The 22100-nt window shown below is 38.5% G+C and overlaps 1 protein-coding gene across 5 annotated transcripts in view; it reads right to left on the minus strand.

The window, feature by feature from the left end:
- LOC131250631 (peroxisomal ATPase PEX1) overlaps nucleotides 1-22100 on the minus strand; it is a 111908-nt gene that overhangs the window by 67142 nt on the left and 22666 nt on the right. For all 5 annotated transcript variants that reach the window (XR_009173417.1, XR_009173416.1, XM_058250935.1 and 2 more), the window contains exons 3-6: nucleotides 18415-18514; nucleotides 12976-13470; nucleotides 8043-8801; nucleotides 7814-7899 (exon numbers count right to left, since the gene is read on the minus strand). Coding sequence is in view for 3 of the 5 variants with exons in the window: in XM_058250935.1 (XP_058106918.1) it covers nucleotides 7814-7899; nucleotides 8043-8801; nucleotides 12976-13470; nucleotides 18415-18514 (1440 nt within the window). In the remaining 2 variants the exon portion in view is untranslated. The remainder of the gene's footprint in view (nucleotides 1-7813; nucleotides 7900-8042; nucleotides 8802-12975; nucleotides 13471-18414; nucleotides 18515-22100) is intronic.

Below are 22100 nucleotides of genomic sequence, written 5' to 3' on the forward strand. Positions count from 1 at the left end.
CAGTGGGACTCGTGAGTCCCCTGCAAACGCACCCATGAGTGTCCGTGACTTTGTTTGTCGATTTCCGACAATAATGGAGGCGGAAATACCGCGATATCTAAATCAGGGTGGGTTGTATCGGCGATATCAACGATGTATCGCACGATATCGACGATAATATCGCACGATATCTGAAGTTTTGGATTTTTGGTATCTTCCGGGTGTTATCGGAAGTGTTTCGTCTCGCAGTGGGCCGATATATCGGTCGATAGTATCGATATTTCGATCACTGGATGGGACAACACATGCTTTTAGCCCCCCATTAAAGGAAACTTATTATGTATGCATTCTTTTTTTGCAATTTTTTTATATGTGCAAATATGCATATTTTAGCATCTCCTGAAGTTCACTAAAAAATTCCACAGTTTTCCCCATGTTTCTCCAATATTTCCCCACATTTCCAGTTATTGGTGATATCGATATTGTTTCCGTATCCCCGGCCAACAAAACTTGTAACAATACTGATACTTCAAACACTGCTTCTATCCTATAATTCTTTTTCCTCCTTTTATTTTTAATCATTGTCATCCCTCTTGTGTTGAAAATCTTTTAAGAAACTAGGGTTTCTTTTCTTCTTCTTTTTTGTGTCAAGCCTTTGTAATGGTCTGTGCATGAGAAGGGGATGAAGTGTTCATGATCATCACCTTTCATGCATGGGAGTGTGGACTGATTGCCTTCGTCAGATGCCATGTTCGTGATCATTGACCATTGTGATTGGTTGGAACATGTGGATGTGTGGGCTGGTTATTCTCTTCAAGTGTGGTGCGCATACCATCTGATATGTACAAGTTGGGTATTCGTCTATCGCGAAAGGCCAACCCATGTTCTTATAAGCTTGTGGCATTTATTCTAATCCCTTGTTTCAATTGGGGATGAGGAGTGATTCTAGAACTGGATTCGTAAATACATTTGATCTAACCTCTGTTAAATTAAATGGAACAAACTCTCTTTAGTCGTCTAAATCCTCCAACTCTTATTACAGAAACAATGGTTGTTTATTTCTCCCCAAATGGCCTAGAGGGCAGCTAAAAGGGCAATCTTGCAACTCTTTTTACCAAACTCCCCCCCTTGAACTACGTGCCAAGAGTAGAATAGGTTAACAATTGAAGAAGGCATCACCCACGAGATTTCCGCTATGGCAGGGATGCCAAACCAAATGTCCAAAGAGAACTGATAGTGGAGGAACAAATGATCGAATGATTCCGCTTCTTTGAGGCATAATTGGAAAATGTTAGGCAGAATTAGACCTCTTTTCCTAAAATTATCGACTATAAGGACATGGTTCCTTCCCACTAGCCATGCGAAAGCCGCTATCTTAGGGGGAGCACCATATGACCAGACCGAACCCATGTGGCAGCTGCTTCTAAAGATCTCAGACTGGGAAAGCATGTTGTAAAAGGACCGAACCGAGAAGACTCCTGAGTTGTCATGTCTCTAGATTAGCGAATCTTCCTATCCAGGAGAAGTCATGGATCCTTGCAATCGAGACAAATGTCTAATTAGATCATCTATTTTAGAATCTAGTAAAATCTGCCGAAAAGAAGGAATTGAAACCCCTTCCTCACCCTGGCCTGAGAAGCAACTGGCCATAGAGATGTCCGCCACAGGGCAAAGATTAGCCAACGCTACGAAAGAAGATCTAGGGGAAGAGTCTCTGCACCAGGTATCCTCCCAAAATCTAACTCTCGCCCCGTCACCTAGAAAGAAGCCCAAACCTTGGAAAACCTTAATGGCCACCCAGGCAATCCCCTATAAAGGAAGAACAGGATAGGGAAGACTCCTTTCTCCACCAGCCTATCAAATTCAATCCGTATTTGGCAACAATAATGGATCTCCATAAACTAGACCCCTCCAAGCCAGTGTGCCAACCCATTTCCCCAACAGGGCATAATTAACAAGATCCAGGTGTTTGATCCCTACAAGATTTCCACTAGGGCAAGGATGTTGGATGAGATGTCCGAAGAGAACGAATAGTGGAGGAACAAATGATCGACCGATTTCACTTCTTTGAGGCATAACAGGCAAACGTTAGGCAAGAATCAGACCTCTTTTCTGGAAATTATCGACTCTAAGGACATGGTTCCTTCCCGCTAGCCATGCAAAAGTCGCCATCTTAGGAGGAGCACCATATGACCAGACCGAACCCCTTCTAGAGATCTCATACTGGGAAAGAATGCCGTAAAAGGACCAAATCGAGAAGACTCCCAAGTTGCGGTGTCTCTAGACTAGCGAATCTTCCTCTCTAGAAGAAGGCACGGATCCCTGCAATCAAGACAAAGTCTAACCAGATCATCTATTTCAGAATCTAGTAAACTCTGCCGAAAAGAAGGAATCCAAACCCCTTCCTCGCCTCCTACCTAGAAGCAGCTAGCACGGAGATGTCTGCCACGGGGCAAAGATTAGCCAGAGACGGGAAAGAGATCTACGGGGAGAGTCCGCACTAGGTATCCTCGCAGAATCCAACTCTTGCCCCGTCACTTAGAAAGAAGCCCAAACTTTGGAAGACCTTAATGGTCACCCAGGCAATCCCCTCCAAAGGAAGAATGGTATAGGGAAGACTCCTTTGTCCACCAGACTATTATCAGATTCAATCCGTATTTGACAACCATAATGGATCTCCATAAACTAGACCCCTCTAAGCCAATGTGTCAAGCCCGCTTCTCCAACAGGGCATAATTAACAAGATCCAGGTGCTTGATGCCCGCCCCCCTCCGAATAAGTAATGAAAATTTTCTTGAGGCGGAAACCCCTGCCATAAAAACTCTCTCCAAAGTTTATCAATCCAAAGAAAAACCGATTTAGGACATTGGAAGACAAACATATAATAAGGAGGAAAATTAGAAAGAGATGCCTTCATCAAAGTGAATAGGAGATTACTTCCCAAGGGAAAAGCTACACCTCCATCCTCTCAATGACCTTATCCCATAACTGCAACGCGGGTTTCCTCATGGTAGTAGGGAGCCAACTCAGCAGCTGAAGGACTTCTAGCAAGGACACTTCTTCCCTAGCTAGGTGAATCCCAAAAAAAAAAAACACTCTTAAATCTATTCACCTATAGGCCTGAAACCACTTCAAACCAGTAGATTGTCATACCCAAGAAGTCCACCATAGATTCGGTTCCCTCGCAAAAAAACCAGAGTATCATCTCCAATTTGGAGTGACTAATGTGCCGAGGAAAGTTCTCGACCACGAAGCCATGGAAAAGCCCAACATCTTAACCCCTGGATAACACCTTGCTTAAAGCTTTTGAAACCAAGATGAACAAGAACATTGTTGACTGCTCATAATACTGTCGGCAATATTATCGATAATATCCCTAATAATTGGAACATTATTGACTACTCACCCCTAACCCTCAAGTTTGGCTCCATTCCCTTGTTGTTAAAAGCTATTCATAAGGAATTCCTATCACTTTCTAAATTTTAGTTTATTTCCATTATAGGTACCATGATCCATATAACAAAAAAGCACAAGCTATGTTGTTCTTTTGGTTTTTTAAAACTTTTTATCGCAGTTCTCTAATTTTTTTAAAGAAGAAAGTAACATTCATACAAACCATTATTTCCTGAGATGAATACATGTGTTTTTTTATGTTTTGTTAATAAATTATGGTTCAGTAGATTACTAGTAATCAGATTTTATTAGAACTACATGAATATTCTTCTCTAATTTCATTTGTTTTATGTTCTCATCACATTTTATATTATGTCCATTATTAGCTAAAATATTATTTATGTGTAGAAGCGTCCACATGCCTAGAATTTAGGAGTTTGTCATGTCAAACACTTTAGGAAACTTTAACACGAGTTTGGGTGAACGACTTTGATCGTGGCCCGTGGGTGCTCCTCATAGACACGAGTTCGAGTCCCCTCCCCATGGATTAACCGATGTGCATGGTTGGCGGGTGATTGCAGGGACACCCTGTTGTCAATAAATAATTTTATAAATAAAATAAAATAAAAAACCACACTTTAGGACACTTTGACACTTGGAACCCGTGCCACGTGTCTAGGCAACACCAGTGTTCATAATATTGGTATCGTGTTACATATCGCATTCTTGGGATACGGATACATATCGGTTATCGCATGAGATATATTGATTGTATCGTGTAATGTATCTCTATTGTTGGAAACATGGGGAAACATTGGGAAATTGGTCGAATATTTTAATGAAACTTCAGTAATTGTTAAAAAAAGACATCAATATACTTATAAATCAAACATTACAAAAAACAAGTGCACATAACAGTTTTTCTTTGTATGGGGTCCTAATCTATGCGTTGTCTAACTGAATTGATGCAAGTATATTCAAAGTCTATTAATATAATTTATAAATGTACGAAGATGTGTGGAAACACAAGTAATACTTTCAAAAGGAAAAGAAGAATCACTAGATCAGGTTATATACATGTTTGATTTTATGTTTGGACCAGTGTTTTAAATAGCGGTAGCATGATGCGTAGTGCTCAGCCCTCTATAGCGTGTAGCGTAAATACGTAGCGTGAAGCGTAAGCTACACGATACTTCTATTTTTAAATTTAAAAATAGGACAAATATAATAAATAGTGAAAAAAAAAAAAAAAGGAAAAAAAAAAAAAAAAATGCCTAAAAGATGATTCATTTTATCAATTATAAGCATGTTCAAAAAAATTATTAGTTATCATTTATCAAAAGCCAATCCACATATATAAGCCAAATTAAAAAATTATCACGTCAACAATTTTCTAAGCAAACCACTTTAATTAATAATGTCTAATTGAAATTACAAGTCACAATTATGAAAAGAAATAAAAATTCCCATAGGTTAAAAGTATCAAGTACAATACAAGCGTTACATTCCTCAACATTAGAAACAAAGAAAACGTGAAAAAAAAAAGAATAAAAAATAAAACGGTAAAAAAATACATTGTAGCTTACGCTATGGACGCTACATGCTACATAGTTGTAGCATACACTACGACCCCTGTAGCGTACACTACAGGGGATTTACGCTATTTGGGACGCTACGTAGCGCTACAGCCACGCTACGCTACGTAGCGAACGCTATTTGAAATACTAGTTTGGGCACAAAGATTGCAACCAATTTGCAAGAAATTGGAAAGTTTTTTTTATTAAAAAAAAAAATCCGCAACTCAGCCCATCTCCTCTAAATCTTGAAATCGAAGCTCCCAATCCATGATTTTTCATGCAAAACATGAAAAATTATGGATTTGTATCAATTTGACACGGATTTAACATGCTTTACAGGAAAGAAAAAAAAAAAAAACGAATCGAAAATGCTGAATGGATCAAACATGTGGGATATATCGCACTACTTGTGCATTTCGTATCACACAGGTGGTATACAAGATATATTGTGGGATATATCGGACGATATCGTCGATATTTAAAGCATTGGGCAACACTACTCGATGTCTATCAACAAAAAAGGGTAGCAATGAAGGAGATAAGAGAATTCTTGTTCTTGAAGGATAGGCATTGAGTTTAATGCTATCTACATGAGGATTAATTGGGCTCCCTCCTCGACGACAACCTCCATTCGAGGATTTTGATTACAACAAAGTCGGCCCCCGTGCAAATGGATCTAGGAACAACCTCACCTAGAAGGAAACAAGCAAGACTAGAGTCTCTGAAGACCAAGCATAAAAAGGAATTTCCAAGAATTTGATCCATGACTTGATTCACTTCAACCTTTCATGTGCAAATAGTGCTACCCAAAAAGTAGTCCATGCTATGGAGAATCTTCTTCAGTTCCTCTTCTAATGATACTTGTTTTGAAGGATGCTCAATTTACTCCCATCATCTCAAAGTTGATTGACTAGAAGCCCCATGTCAAATTAATCTACTCTTTGATTTCCTCAATCAACACCTCTAGATTTTTTATTTTTTATTTTTAAATCAATACCTCTAGATTAGCTTTCTTAAGTATGACATATTTTATAATGATTCAGAAATGACCTTGCTAACCATGAATAATTCTAATCCCTCCTTTGTCCACAACTGACACCATTTTTATTAGAAGTTCCAAATGTAGCTAAATTCTCCTTAAGGTATTGCTACCCAAGAAACTTCGACTAAGGGCCCAATTGTTGCCACGGTTGGACTTAGTCTCAAGACCCTGCATTTCTAAACATACTAAAGGGTGCCAATTTAGTCATCCCATCAAGAAGATTGTAGATATAGAGAGACCCTTTCATTTTTTTATCTTATGGTGGTACATTTGTATGCCTTCGTGGTTAGTAGTTTGTTGGCAATTACCCCTCCATGAACCTACCTTGCTTGCCTTTGGCATGTGAGTAGTGTCAACGGGAACATCCTTCATGACCAAATCAAGAAAGAGCCCAAGCAAAAGAGAAGGTTGATGCATTGTGGGCAGCCGATCATAAAACTTCCACAAATTATAGTTCAAAATACACCCCCAAATTGTTGCGAGAAAGGATGAGGTGGTATTGAAAATGATTAAAACAATTGAACTTGTTGAACATGTCGGTCTACATCATCAAGATGTAGGCAACATTATGCTCGAAACAGAAACCAGTAATTCCAAAATATAAATAGAAGAATGTGCATTAATATATATATAGTGGGAGAGAGAGAGAGAGAGAGAGAGAGAGAGAGAGAGAGAGAGACTCATGCTCACCTTTGCACCTTTGCACATGTGTCATGGGCCTAAAATCTGAACGGTCCATGTGATGCGGCACCCCATGAGAACCACCAGGGACCAACTTTCACCCTGATCCACAACTCTGGTGGGCCTTAGCAAAGAGAGATGCAAATCAAGGGAGGAAACTGTTTTCTTTTGCCATGGCCCACAAGTTTTCAATCAAGGTAAAAGTTAGGCCCCGGGGGTTTCATGGGGTGTTGCATCACATGGACCATTCAGATTACACACACACACACACACACACACACACACACACACACACAGTGTTCGAAGTATCGGTATCACTACAAGTTTCGTTGGCCAGGGATACAGAAACAATATCGATATCGCCGATAATATTGCTGATAACCAAAAATGTGGGGAAACATAGGAAAAATGGTAGAATTTTCAACGAAACTTCAGGAGATCTTAAAATGTAATATTTGTATATTTAGAAATTAAAAAATTTACAAAAAGAATGCATACATAACAAGTTTCCATTTAATGGGGCCTTAAAAGCATGTGCTGTTGTAAGAAATCAGCCCAACCATCCCATCCGGCCTTATTTAATCATCCAACCTTCCATCCAAACATCCATCGATATTACAAAATATCAACAACAAATGATATTTCACCAAGAAATCATCAACAATTGGAAAGGAAACAAAAGATTGTAGTCTCAATATCACGCATGTTGCGATATCAATAAGATCGAGATATTATCAATATTATCGATGACAAATTGAACACTACATACAAACATGTGCCCGTGAAAAAAAAATTGAAATAAAATTTTTTCTACTAAACAAATTTTTGATGATACCGGTGTGTGTGTGTGTGTGTGTGTGTGTGTGTGTGTGTGTGTGTGCGCACGCGCGTGCGCGTGCGTGCGTGCTATCTGAAAAATAATAATAATAACGCAACTAATGGAGAAAGCAAGAAAAGAAAAGAAAAGTATGGATAATAACGCAACTAATGGAGAAAGCAAGAAAAGAAAAGAAAAGTATGGCCATTCTGTAGCTATGATGTCTACAGATTAATGATTTTGCTTCGCTCAATAGGCAAAATAGTGAGACTAACAGAGAAAACATCAACTTCCTAAAAATTGAAATACATGATAGAAGCTTACTGGAGGTCCATAAATAAGAACATGTCCAGGAAAAGGAAAATCGCTGAAACACTTTCCAGAATTTGGAGATAAAAGCACTGTCAAACCTACAGAAAGAAACAGGGGGTAAAAATCAACAAGATGGATTAACTTCAAGCTTCATAAAACATGTAAAGGTTTACATCAATAAATAAACAAGTAAATACACCACTGAAGGGTGTACCGAAATGCATAGAAAGGAAATACCGACGGTTAATGACATCTGAAATAGCTGTCTCCATCCAGCTCAAAGAAGAGACTGTCAAACTGAAGCTTCTTTCTGAGCTTTTCTCTTTAACAGAATCAAAAGAAGCAGGTTCGCCAAAGTTCAACTTCCCAAGTGTGAGCTCCAAGCCTCCAAGGTTATCAATGCACATGTTTCCTGCCTTAGCAGCAAGCTCGTAACAGTCATGCTGGACATCATAAGAAGACTCCTCAAAAGCAGCCGTCAATACAAATAGAAGTTCAACTGGAGGTTCTCCAGCCCTGTTTCTCTTCTCTAGAGAATCACCAGATGGTGTCTGTTCCTTTGTAATGCTTCCAAACTTCCGACCAGTCACTTCGATGTGAAACAATGTTTCATTTCCTAAAACTATTGAGTTGGCATCTATTCCACCAGTAAATGATCGAATTGCCTCAAGTTGTCCAATAAACCAAGCAGTAATAAGACACTCATTTCCCTTTGTAGTTACAGATTTAGACATGACCTCTTCGCCTTCATATTTAGGACAGCCAGAAGAGAGAGAAGCAAGGACCTCTTCGTGAAATGACCAATCTATTACATCTGCACTGGCAACCAAATCAGTCCTCAGAAATGTGCTTTTACTCTTTAGGGCTTTTCGGCTCGCAGGAATATCAAGACGATTGTTTTCAAGAGGGTTATCCTTCCCAAACTTAAACCGGCAAGGAGACAAGGTCAACAAAGGAATATTCATCTTGGGAGTAATGTTGTATCTCTTCACATGAACCCCTGCATGCATCAGCAGCAAGCTCATTCCAAATTCTTGATCTAACTAGCACAAGAATGCTGAGAACATGTAAAAATAAATTTGTGATAAACAATGTGTTGTTTGCTCCAGTGATCCTAGCCTGTATGATATGTCCATTTCTTCCACTTAAAAGATTGAAGCAGCACAAGAAATGTATAACACGATAGCTAAGATGAAAGGCCACACAAACCTGATAAGGAATTCAACAACAAAGATCCACAAGAACTAACTTCAAAAAGTCCAAAGATGTACAAAGAAGCAATCCTTTTACAGAGTAGTGGGAAAATCTAAGATTTGAAAACAACAGCAACAACAAAAACAACAACAACAAATGTTAGTCGTGTTATTAATGATAATCCAAGTAACATATGCATCATGCCATAATCAACATCATATCTTGAACGATATGGTATATGCATTGTTCGGAGTATCCCTGATATTATCAAAATATCCTCTATATAATCTGAATCTCCAGCTCGGCGATACCAATAACACTGGTAGCAATACCAATAACATTGGTAGTATAAAAAATTCAAAGTATCGGCGATGTATCGCTAAGTATCGGCAATATTTTTGACTGTGTAAATTCCAGGTCTCTTGTATTGCCAATGTATCGATATCACCAATGCATCGCCAATATTTTTTACCATGTGAATTTCAAGTGTCACTTGTATCGCCAGCATATCAACAATATTTCAATAATATCACTAATGTATCAATATCACAAAATAATAATAATAATAATAATAATAATAATAATAATAATAATAATAATAATTTTTAAAAAAATTAAAAAAAAAAAAAAATTTTAATAAAAATTGTTTATTAAAAAAAATCATTTCAATTTTTTTTGGGCAAATGGTTTTACGATGAAATGCATGTTTGTATGTGTGAATATGTATGCATGCGTGCATGGATGGATGGATCACAGATGGATGGATGTGTATATGTGTGTGTGTGTGCACGCATGCATGGATGGATGGATCATGCATGTGTATTTGTATGTGCATGCATGGATGGATGGTTGGGTGGATGGATGGATCCATCATTTTCCCCATGTTTCTCCAATGTTTTCCTAAGCCAACGACACATGCTTTTAGGCTCCGTTAAAGGGAAACTTATTATTTGATTCCTAAATATGCAAATATCCATCTTTTTCGCTATTATTTGATTCTTAAATATGCAAATATGTGTATTTTCGCATCTCCTGAAGTTTCACTGAAAAATTCCACCATTTACCCAATGTTTTCCTGCATTTACGGAAATTGGCGATATTATCAGCAATAACGATATTGTTTCCGTATCCCCGGCCAGCAAAACTTTTAGCGATACTAATACTTCGAACACTGGATATATGCAGGTGCGCCAATGTACAATATATCATTTCTATTAAAAATTAGCAAATGATAATATATATATATATATATAAAGGCACAATCAGGTCCGGCAGACCCACAAAGTCCCAAGGTCTACATCTTGTCCCTCAACCTACATGGGAAGTAAAGGAACATGCGGCTTCTAAACATTCATCAATACCTAAGGCACGTACATCCAAAGTTAGCGAATCAATGTTTTCCAATAGCAACCATAAGTGATTCATAAGCAGCAAGCTTGTTCACTGCATGGAGACTGATGATAACTTTGTTCATCTTTTTCAATTGGTGTTGGTGACTGATAACTTATTGTGAGAAATCTGCAACAGCTGATTTTCTGAATTCCAAAGACAAAATATAGATACCACACAGGTGCAGAAGAGAAGCACAACTGTCACCTTGTTGACTGGAGTTTAGCATGCAAACAGGAAAAGAAAGGTGGGGCAGGGATTAAATTGCTGAAGTAATTGAATGTTTCGCTACCCAGAAAAATGGCTATGGAGGTTCCAGACAACAGAAGTTAGTATATGGAAGCAAGCGATTTTGTGTAAATATGGGGCTCGGTCAAGAGGGAAGTTTACCAGGGCATCATCTCAATACCAGGCCTCTGGTTAATGGAGAGCTGTGCTCAAAATAATGTCTTCCGAATGCAATAGTTTGAAATGGAGAGTGCATTAGTTTCTACTAAGATGTGTGGTTTGACACCATTGCCTTGTGCCAAGCTTTTCCCAGGTTGCATACCATGTGGCTTCAAAAAAAAGAGATCAGGATCTCCCTGAATTACAATAGAAATAGTGATCAAGTGGTGTGGTTACCAGTATTTGGAATGGCCCTTAATGTGGAGATGAGTAATTTGTTCTCCTTATCGAGCTCTTGAAAGGATGCAACTCGATAGCAAGAGCAATAGATAAATGGCAGAGGAATATTGACTGAAGTGCGGATTTTTAATCAAGTCTTCCTACTCAATTGTGTCAGTATGCTCCAAGTAGACAGGAGATATCCAACAATGCATATTTAGACTTATCCAGGCTCTCAAGGGTGATTGCACTTTGTTTGCTCATGGGAAGGGGTAAAGTCCTCACAATCAATTATGTGGAGCAAAAATATGGTCATTCCTAATGTTTGTATACTTCACCTCCATGAATCAGTTGAACACCTTTTCCTACATTTGTGGACTTTTTGGAGATTTTTGGAGTAGGTTCTTTGGGCTATTCAGAGCTGATTGGGTGATGTCAAGTCAAATTCAGACTGCTAGATATGGTTCGGGTTATGAGGGGAAAAGGAGGAGGCTGTTGTGGCACCTCACCCTTCTCGTGAAGTTATGGTCAATCTGAAAAGAGCGCAACAACATAACTTTCTGAAACAAAGCTGAAACCAGTGTTTTAAATATCGACGATATCAGCCGATATATCCCACGATATATCTTATATCCCACTTGCGCAATACGAAATGCACAAGTAGTGAGATATATCCCATATGTTTGATCCGGTGAGCATTTTCGATTTTTGACCCTTTTTTTTCTTCTGTAAATCATGTTAAATTAGTGTCAAGTTGTTACAAATCCATGATTTTTCATGTTTTGCATGAAAAATCATGGATTGGGAGCTTCGATTTCGAGATTTGGAGGAGATGGGCCGGGTTGCGGAAAATTGAAAAAATAATAATAATAATAATTAATTTCTCGCAAATCGGTTGCAATTTGTGTCCAAACATAAAATCAAACATGTATGCAACCTGATCTAGTGATTCTTCTTTTGCTTTTGAATGTATTTCTTGTGTTCCCACACTTCTTACAATTATAAATTATATGAATAGACTTTGAATATGCTTGCATCAATTCAGTTAGACAACACATAGATTAGTACCCCATACAAAGAAAACCTATTATATGCACTTGTTTTTTGTAATGTTTTGATTTGTAAGTGTGTATTGATGTCTTTTTTAACAATCATTGAAGTTTCATTGAAAAATTCAACCAATTTCCCCATGTTTCCAACAACAACGATACATTACGCGATACAATACAACCGATAAATCCCATGTGATAACTGATACGTATCCATATCCCAAGGGTGCGATACATAACGCAATACCGATATTTTGAACAGTGGCAGAAACAAAGGAAGTTACCATCAAACAGTCTCGGGACACAGTCGTTAGCTGAGCAATGGGGCTTAAAACCATTAACAGTCAAAGCACCAAGCAAATTGATGAGTGCAGAGGCAGCCTAGGCTTTGTTTGAAAAGATGATTCCTCATCCTCTCAGTTGGTTTTATCGGCTTCTTGGGGCCTTTTTTGTTTTTCTTCTATCTCTAATAAAAATTACATGGCCATTATATATATATATATATATATATAATGCAGGCTCCCACAGATCCAGAACCAAAAATAAGAATTTTAGTGAATCCCAATACATGTAAAGAGCACTAGTCACTACATCTAACCATGAAAGCATTTAAAATACATTTACTAGATTGTATGCAATTTGCATGTGCTAGGTGCCACAATAGATCATACAAAGATCCATAATTCATACACCAGATTTCTTACAAGTTGATCTAGTGAGTAAAGCTAGTTTCTTTGTGAAAAAATAGATAAACAAAAGACATAAAAAGACTTCAATCAATTTAAGATCACACACATACAAACATAAAGAACCGGACATATGTGTGTGAGTGTGCATCAATACCCGGTGGTAAAAGGAAAAGTGGGGGAGTCAAAATAAGGTGCATTTTGAGGAAAATAATCTCATGGAAAGCTTAAATAGAATCTGCATACTTACATGAATGTAGGCCTGCTCTCAAATAAAGGCGAAGAGACTGAGGAAGCATGATATGTCCTTTTGCTACAGAGTCTGAAAGTAAAAGCCGAACAATCGCATGTCTAGGAGCCCCCTTGCTAATTGTTGAACCCTCCAAATTCCTTTCGTTAGCAGACAAATTGCTCATTTTTCTCAGGGTATTATTTTTTTGGTTTTGCACGTTATCATTGACAGTTGATCTTGAGAACACAATAACTAATTGAAGATTATCAAACAAAAGATTCTTAGCTGTTTCAGAATGAATAAATGCAATGGAAGTGAGCACTATGCCCAGCTCAACACCTTTGACTTCAATTCTGTGAACCAATCTTTTGTTTTGTGCTTGAACACGCAAGAGTGCTTTTGGCACAGGTGGTTCTTTTACGGATGTATGTTTGGGGGCTACTTGATATGAATCCACATCTTTCTTGCGTCTCTTCGGCGCAACTGCAACTTCAGTTCCGGGCACAAGTTGCACTGAGCAGAAGTTCAGAAAAGTCAGAAGTAATACTGAAGCACTCAAGATGAAGATTTTCAGTTATCTAAAGCTTACAACTTCCAGTTATCTAAAGCTTACAACTTCTGGTGCAGCAAAGTATGCACACATATACATGCAAGAACAAGCACACACACAAAACTGCAATGCCTGCGCATACCCAATTTCCTCACATATTTGCACTGCACTTCTCTGATGATTGAATGATAATAGCAGATTAAAGTCATCTTTCAAGAAAAGATAATAGCAGATTAAAGTGTTGACTTTAAGATCAAAACAATGAAGGGAAAGCACAAGAACATGACCAATAATGATACCACACATTTTGCTAAGCAAAGGTGTGGACTCGGATCCTAGCATGCACCTATGTGGTTACATGTGCTTAGGCAGCATGTGTTTTTGCTCCATGCTTAAGATCTAAATGCCCATGCCAAACAGTCAGGCCAGTCTAATCATCAGGTGTGCCCCATCAGTTAGATAGCCTAGTCAAAAAATTAAGACCGTTCTAAACAGTAGTGGTCCACACTATCCACAAAATGAAAATAACAGTTACCAACGGTTCAAATTCAAAACATGCATGTTGGTCCACCTGATGATTAGATCAGCTATTTAGGCGCAGGTATATGTACTGTGGACCAGTGTTCGAGTTGTCGGTATCGCTACAAGTTTCGCTGGCCAGAGATAAAGATATAATATTGTTATCGCCGATAACCGGAAATGCAGGAAAAAATGGGGAAATATGGAGAAAATGATGAAATTTTTCTGTGAAACTTCAGGACATACATGAATACACATATTTACAGATTCAGGAATAAAAAAATTGCAAAAAAAATACATTACATAATAAATTTTCATTTAATGGGACAAAAAAAGCATGCGATGCCATAAAAAATCACTTTAATAACAACTAAAATGAGTTTATATATTACAAATGAAGCTGGCATACAGAAATTAAGACATGTAAAAGTGAATGAATTCAAAGATGCCAAATGAAGGATGGATTGGATTATCCAATTAGTGTGGTTTTTTGCATGATAGAGATGTATGTCACAAATCCACTCCTACCATCTGTTTTGAAAGGCCACAATAGGATAATGTTCTAAAAGTTAGGCAGATCCAAAAATCTGGTGGTGGGCCATACCACTATTTTTAATGGTGGGCATTTAATCACCACTGTTTCCCTTAGTGTGGTCCACCTGAGATGCAAATCTGTCTCATTTTGGACTCATGCCTTAAAATTATCTATCAAAATAAATGGACGACATTGATAAAATATTTATCATTATGATGGCCCCACAGAGCATCGACCCATCAATCCAAAGATACAAAAAAGTGACACATGTGCACCATATAAATCAGTATGCTTATCGTACTGAGTCAACTATGTGGGGCCCATTGTGATTTATGTATTTTATCCACCCCATCCATCCATTTTACAAGATAATTTTAAGGCTTGATCCCAAAGATGAAGCATATCCAATGCTCAAATGGACCACACCACAGGAAACAATGTGAATTGAACATGCCTACCGTTGAAAAATCATTAGGGGCCACAAAAGTTTTGGATCCATGTCATTTTTGTATTTTAACTTCATCTATCTCTGTGTGATCTTATGAACAACTTGGATGACAAATAAATACCACTGTGGGCCATAGCTCTTAGGAAGGTTTCAACTTGGATGACAAATAAATCTCCTTGGTCCAGCATGATGTTTATATACATTCAAACAATTCATGGTCCCCTTCCTGCTGGGATGAATTGAAAATAATAATAATAATCTATTTTTAAAAATCAATTTAGAGTATAATCTAAAAAATGAAGCAGATTCAAATCTTTGGTGGACCTTCACATGAGAAACAGTGGTGATAGGCCATTAAAACCTTCTCATGGATTACAGAAGTTTTGGACCAACCTAATATTTATTCTTTTTTATATAAAGGTTTACGAGACCTTAGGTTGGATGACAAATAAACATTACAAAAACATAAAAACATTAATGTAGGCTCAAAGAAGTTTTTAATGGTGGAGGTTCAACCAACACTCTTTCTTAAAATATGGCCCAGCTTAGATATCAATCTGTTTCATTTTTTGGGCTAGTGTCTTATAATAATCTGAAAAAACCTATGGACGGCGTGCATAAAAAATAAATATATCAATGTGGGCCCCGTCGTGAGAGACGCACCACTGTTTGTAAAGCCCCGTAATTGCACCGAGTTCATTCTCTAAAAGGGAGCTTTCGTCTTGGTTGGTGTACAAGTATCTGGGTGTACTGACGTCAGCAAGTTCTATGAGTCCTATCATGAGGTATGTGTTATATCCAAACCGTCCATTCATTTTATGAGCTCGTATTAAGGCTTGAGCTGAAAAATAAGATAGATATAAAGATCAAGTGGATCACACCGCAGAAAGCAGTGGGGGATTGAATGTATACCATTGAAACCTTTTTTGGGGTCACATAAGTTTTGGATCAATATTATGTATTTTTCCTCTTAATCTAGGTATTTTTGACCTTATGAACAGATTTAATTGAAAATAAACTTTATGGTGGGCCCTATGAATGTTTTAACGGTGAAAATCATTAACCACTGCTATTTCTGGTGTGGTCCATTTGAGATTAGGTTATGATTTATTTTTTGATTCATGCTCTAAAATGAATTTGAAAAATAAATGAATGGTATGGATGTAATAAATACATCAATTTAGGGCCCATTTAATTTTGATAACCTTTAAACCGTTCGTACAACTCGGAGCTCGAGGAGCTTCAGCACTCGTCATCGCATGACACGTACCCACGCGGATGCGGATTAGATACTGACAGGTTGTATCGCCAGTCCGCCATGGAAGTGACGTCACCAAGTTATGTGGGCCCCACTATAATGTATGTGTTGTATCCACACCGTCCATCCATTTTGAGATATCATTTTAGGGCAGGAGCCATTGAATGAGGGAGATAAAAATCTGTACCGGACCCCGCCACAGAAAGCAGTGGGGAGAGTGCCCACCGTTGAAATTATCCTACGGCCCACCATAATGTTTATTTGAAATCCAACCCATTCAAAAGTTAAAAAATACATAAAATAAGGGAAAACTTAAATATAAGCTTGATCTAAACCTTTTGTGGCCTTCAGAAGTTTTTAATGGTGGACGTCACTGTTCCCACAGTTTTCTGTGCTGGGGCCCACTGGATCATTGGATTTAACTCATTCTTTGGATATTGCCCTAAAATGATCTCTCCAAATGGATGGAAGGCGTGGATACAAAACATACATCATGATGGGGCCCACGGAACTTAGTGACGTCACTCAGTAGCTAGTCTAGCTACTCAACCTGTCAGTAGCTAATCCGCGCCCCTGTCGTCTCATCTTCACCGAAAGGGCTTCCATCGTTTTTTCCGCCTAAAAAAATTCTGATTATCTTTCCCGAAATTTCTCTTGTTTTTCAAATCGCAACCCAAATCCCCTTCAACCTCGTCGAAATTGGGTTTCTTTCGAACCTATTCTTTTCAAAGAAAAAAAAGAAGAGATTTCTTACCTCTGAAAATCCGGCGCTATCAACCGTGGTTGGCCCACCAAATCCATCCGAAAGCCACTCCCGCCGGCAGATTTTGAGAAAAAAATGGTAAGAGATTTTTTTTTCTGTATCTGTTTTGTTTTTTTTTTTAATAATAGGGGAGAGTTGTCGCTGATAATTATTTTTTTCCCGATAAAATCGAAAATATCGCCGATATTTCGTCGACATTAGGAAGAGAAACGAATTTTTGGTGTTTCGGTGTCGCCGGTCCAGCGACACCGAAAATATCGGCGATATTATCGATTTTTCGTCGACAATGGAAACACTGCTGTAGACCGACCTGATGAACAGTTTGGATCTCATACATGCATGCAAGTCAGCACACCTTCCATGTTGATGGGCAGGATTGAGACACGTGTGGATTCTCATACCATATATCACAGTCACAACTTTAGGAGTAGCCTTGTCCTATCAGGATGAACTAGTCTCAGCTCCACAGAAGAAGAATTCAAGACAATTTCTCTGAGGCTTTTTTTCTCTCAAATGAAAAGAAGGCTATTTCACAATACAATACACAGGACACATACAGCAGCAAAAACAAGGATGGATAGCCCAGCATATGATGCCATATGGTCAGTGTAAAAATCAAAATCTGCTTATCTGTCACGCAAAAGATTTGCTCCCCACTGAACATCTGAAATCCATCAGAGGATTGAACAGCTCCATGTATTGGATGGGATTCCATGAAAACAAAGCACTCAATAAGTTCAGAAACTGGCTAAATGAAACAAAAACGAAAATATCCAGAAGCAAGATAGCTCATTTAGTGGAATCAGTGGCAAACAATGAAATAAACAGCCAATCTTCACACAATGACAAAAAAAAAAAAAAAAAAAAAAAAAAAAAAACCCAACAAACAAGCAGCCATCAATTTGTTTCATACAGAGTGACCAGCAGTCACCAGCTTATCATTTGGCCAGGGCATCTACATGTCATGACTCACGTTATCAACAGCTAGGATGTTCAAGACATGCCAGATTGGCACACGTGAAGGAGTGTAGAGGGGCCAAGGCTATGCAAACATGTGAAATTAGCAAACCTCTTCTCAGGGCTCTCTTCTTGTTACAATAATCGCTTACATGTAATGATTCTTATGTTACTATGCCAGACTCCTAACAAGAACCATTTAATTAATCAAAATCTTCCACCCTTTTCTCCCATGAAAAGCATTGCATTGCCTGTGATATTTGTAGGTTGCCCAATCAAAAAGAAAAGAAGAAGATATGATAATAATCCAAACAACTAATGCATTACAATCCATGTCAATTAATTAGACCAGAATTCTTGTTTCACGGCCTTCATTATTGATATCATGTGAAATGAGTGTGGAAGTATGAAATAAAATTCTTCTTACCTACCGATTTACTTGGAGAAGTTGAAACCACAGAAAACACAATGACTGTGTGGCCATGCACCCACAAAGGAAACCTCATCCCCTCGTGGACAATACCAACCTGCATTTAGTAGCAAGTTACATTTAATGGTAAGTCATCATAAATTCGCAGCAACAAACCCATGGTGAATGATGAACAAGGTCAATAGCACCGGATGCTCATAAGCCACAAAACATGGATCTAGATGTGTATTAGTTTATAGATGAACTAGATAGCCATGTTTGGCGGTAATTGATAATTGGTAATCTAGACTGGAATATATTTGTACAAAAAAAAAAAGAAGAAGAAGAAGAAGAAGAAGAAGAAGAAACTCGGCAAGCATTGAACATTTAGATCACATTTTCAGGAGAAAACAAAATGAAGAAAATCATTTTGCATTTATACGGGTATGTTTGGACAACACCTAAAACACTGTCCAATAATCATGTCCATTGGACAATAACTTTGAGGTTGTTTGGATGACACCCTTCCCAAAGTCCATTCATCAAAACTGCATTTTGGGCTTAATTCCCATCCAGTGGAACAGAGCAGTGTGTAATGGCAGCTTATACTGCAATTTTTCACCTCTGAATCTCAGAATTTTCACGAGGCTTTTAAAGAAATCCCTACGAGTCCTACTCACATCTCTGGAAGAAATTCCTTTGGGAGAAACGCTCAGCCCCATTGCAGGTCACCACTATTTCTTCAATTGATTCGCTGTTGGTCTTTATCTTCCACAGGATCTGTAACCAGGAGAACAGATATGCTGGCATAGGTGGTCTTCTACCCGATCCCGCAGGTAGTGTTGCCACAGTTTCTTCTTGGCCTGCTGCAGCTATTTTTGCCACTCATGCCACAATGATTGCTCTGTGGGAATCCATCAGGATAGTGTCTTCTCTCCCCTAGATTGAGGTTGATTTCTTTGGCTCAATCTTGGTTGTTGCTCAATGGGCTAACGGAGAAGATTTTATCCCAAGGATTCTTGTTCTCGTTTTTAAGGAAATTATGGTAATTTCTGACAGGTTAAACACTTTGTTTTCCCATAGGATTTTTGGCTCCTGAGGTGTCCCATCCAGTTTCAGGATCCCTGAGATTTGCTATGTTTGGGGAATTATCTTCCCCTTTCTTAATTTAATTTAGTTTTGTTATTCCCTTTGTTAGAGTATAAAATACCTTACAATAGATAGCTATTTAGATGGATTCATGAAAATCTACAGAGATTAGTAGATGTTAAATCACAAAAGAATACATTGTGGAAGCTGTACTTTGTTTTATTTCATTGACAATAATAGGAATATATAGAAGAGGTGAGAGATTTGAAAGAGATCTGTAGAGATCTCAACAGATAGACATGAACAATCTAAGTCACTACCTATAGTGAGGTATCTTAAACTCTAACATTCCCTCCCCCACCACACCCACCCCCCCACCCCCCGCGCCTAATAACTTATGGGATGTGAATCATTGGCACTTTCAATGACTAGTGAATTATTTAGTGACACCACCAATGCTTCAGATTTCAATCATTGCTCTTCCAGTAGATACACACTTCTGATGGCTAAAATTCCAATCGTTTCTCTTCCGATCGCTCTAGATGTTCTCACAACAAAAAAAAAAAACAGGTCATGAGATAAGGCCAGCGGGGTAACAAGGTCCAGTCCAAAAGCCCGGCCTAATAAAAAATCTGGTCCAAAAACCCGGTGCAATAACAAATCTGGCCAAAAAGCCCGGCACCAAAAAAAAAAACACATTGTCAATAGGCCGAGTATGGGGAAGATATATTTTTGGAGTATGGAGGAGTTGGCAAAGATCAAGCTTATCGAAAATCGTGTTGGTTGGAGAAAATGACTGAGGTGTTTGGAGTCGAAGCAGACGAGGTTATGGATAGGCAGCACTGTGATGGTTGTTGTAAATGGTGGAGATGCAGACCAAGATGAGCAAATGGTGGGATCTAAGTTGCGGGTGCATGAAACTGGGTGCACTCAAGAAACACCAAATGAGAAATAAACTAAAAATGGGTAGTTGTGCTACATGGCAGATGATGGACTGTAGATAGCAGGTGTGATAGTCAGTGCTGCAAATGGCAGATGAGTCTGATTATGGTAGATTTGGCGAACCAAGATGGATAGAGATGCAGAAGACATTTGCCGGATTTAATGGTGGAAGAGATGGGCTTGGTGAGAGCATACACGGGATCTGATGGTGGTGGGTGGCTGAAACAAAGAATTCGATGTGTTTGACGCAAATCTGAAACAGAGGCTGAACAGGCAGTAGATCTGGTCAAAGTTCCAACATGAGATGTAAGGTGGTGTCGAGAGCAGCGATCAAATGTTGGGTTTGGCAATTGTTGACAGTGACATTCGGGCTTCTAGGAACAGGCGTAAAGTCTATTGGCATCTGCTCATTTTGGCCGTCATGTGGGCCATTTGGGGTTCTAGGAATGGTTGTTGCTTCCGGAATGCAGGAGAGGGGGTGAACAAGGTAATTTCTAAGGTTCTTTTGCTAATCAAGGATTGGGCAATTTTTGTAAAGGCAGCCTTGGCTGGCCTCCCCCTTTAGGCGTTTGTTTGGCTTGTTTGGGGTTTGTTTTCTTTCCTTGCTTTGCAAGTTTTTATTAATAAAATTGTTGTTATCTCTCAAAAAAATTTGCTGGCGGTGACAGATTTGTCAGATGATGATGGGTGCAGGTGAATCGTGATAGTGACATTTACAACAACAAAAAATGCAGGCAATAAGATTCCAGCAGTGAGGTGATCTTTGAGAGCAACCAGACAACGATCCGGCCCAGAGTGTAGAGAGGTTCAGGCATGGGATAGATTCTTGCAGCAGGCTCTCTATATGTGGAAATAGATTGACTATAGACGTAGTCAAAGGGAAGTAGTAGGCAACAGATCATGATTCAAGGCTATCCACGGTGGAAGGTGGAAGGTGAATCAATCTCATATTTGGGAAATAGTCGAGATTTACAAGTAGGGAAGAAGAGAGGAGGATGAACTGTCAGGATCAAAGGCAGATACCATGTTAAACCACAAGAGACTACATTGTGGAAGCTATGACTTGTTTATTTCATTGACAATAATAGGAATATATAGAAGAGGTGAGAGATCTATAAAGATCTGTAAATATCTCAACAAATATACATGAATATGTCTAAATAGTTATTTATAGTAAGGTATCTTATACTCTCATACTCTTTAAAATAATAACAAAAAAATCAGAATTTTCAGCTTCTTTTTAGACTGTTCTTGCAGCTCTAGCATGTTCATTGGGTTTTGGTGAGTTTTTCGAGTTTCAATGAGCATCTAGTTTTCAATTAGACATCTTTGATCTCTGTTTGATTGACCATTTCTGTTGATTTTACTATTATTATTATTTGGCAGATTCTGCATTGATTTCCAATGATTTTTTGTGGATAGTTGAATGCTTACAACCATTGCAATCTTGTTGAGAAATTCCATGCTTGAATGTATACATTTGCGGATCTCATTCCACATCCTGACTTAATTTGACTAGGTTGGCATTGCATTTGCATTTATGATGTCATCGCGTCAGCATTCATGCTTGAGGCTCATCACCATTGGCCCCTTCATGATGGGGCCCTCCAGGTTGGCTGTTCAGATGATCTATGATGAGCTGGGATGATGACGGGATGCCCAGATTGAGTGAG

Source organism: Magnolia sinica, chromosome 1 (genome assembly GCF_029962835.1).
Source record: "Magnolia sinica isolate HGM2019 chromosome 1, MsV1, whole genome shotgun sequence".
Lineage (NCBI taxonomy): Eukaryota > Viridiplantae > Streptophyta > Magnoliopsida > Magnoliales > Magnoliaceae > Magnolia > Magnolia sinica.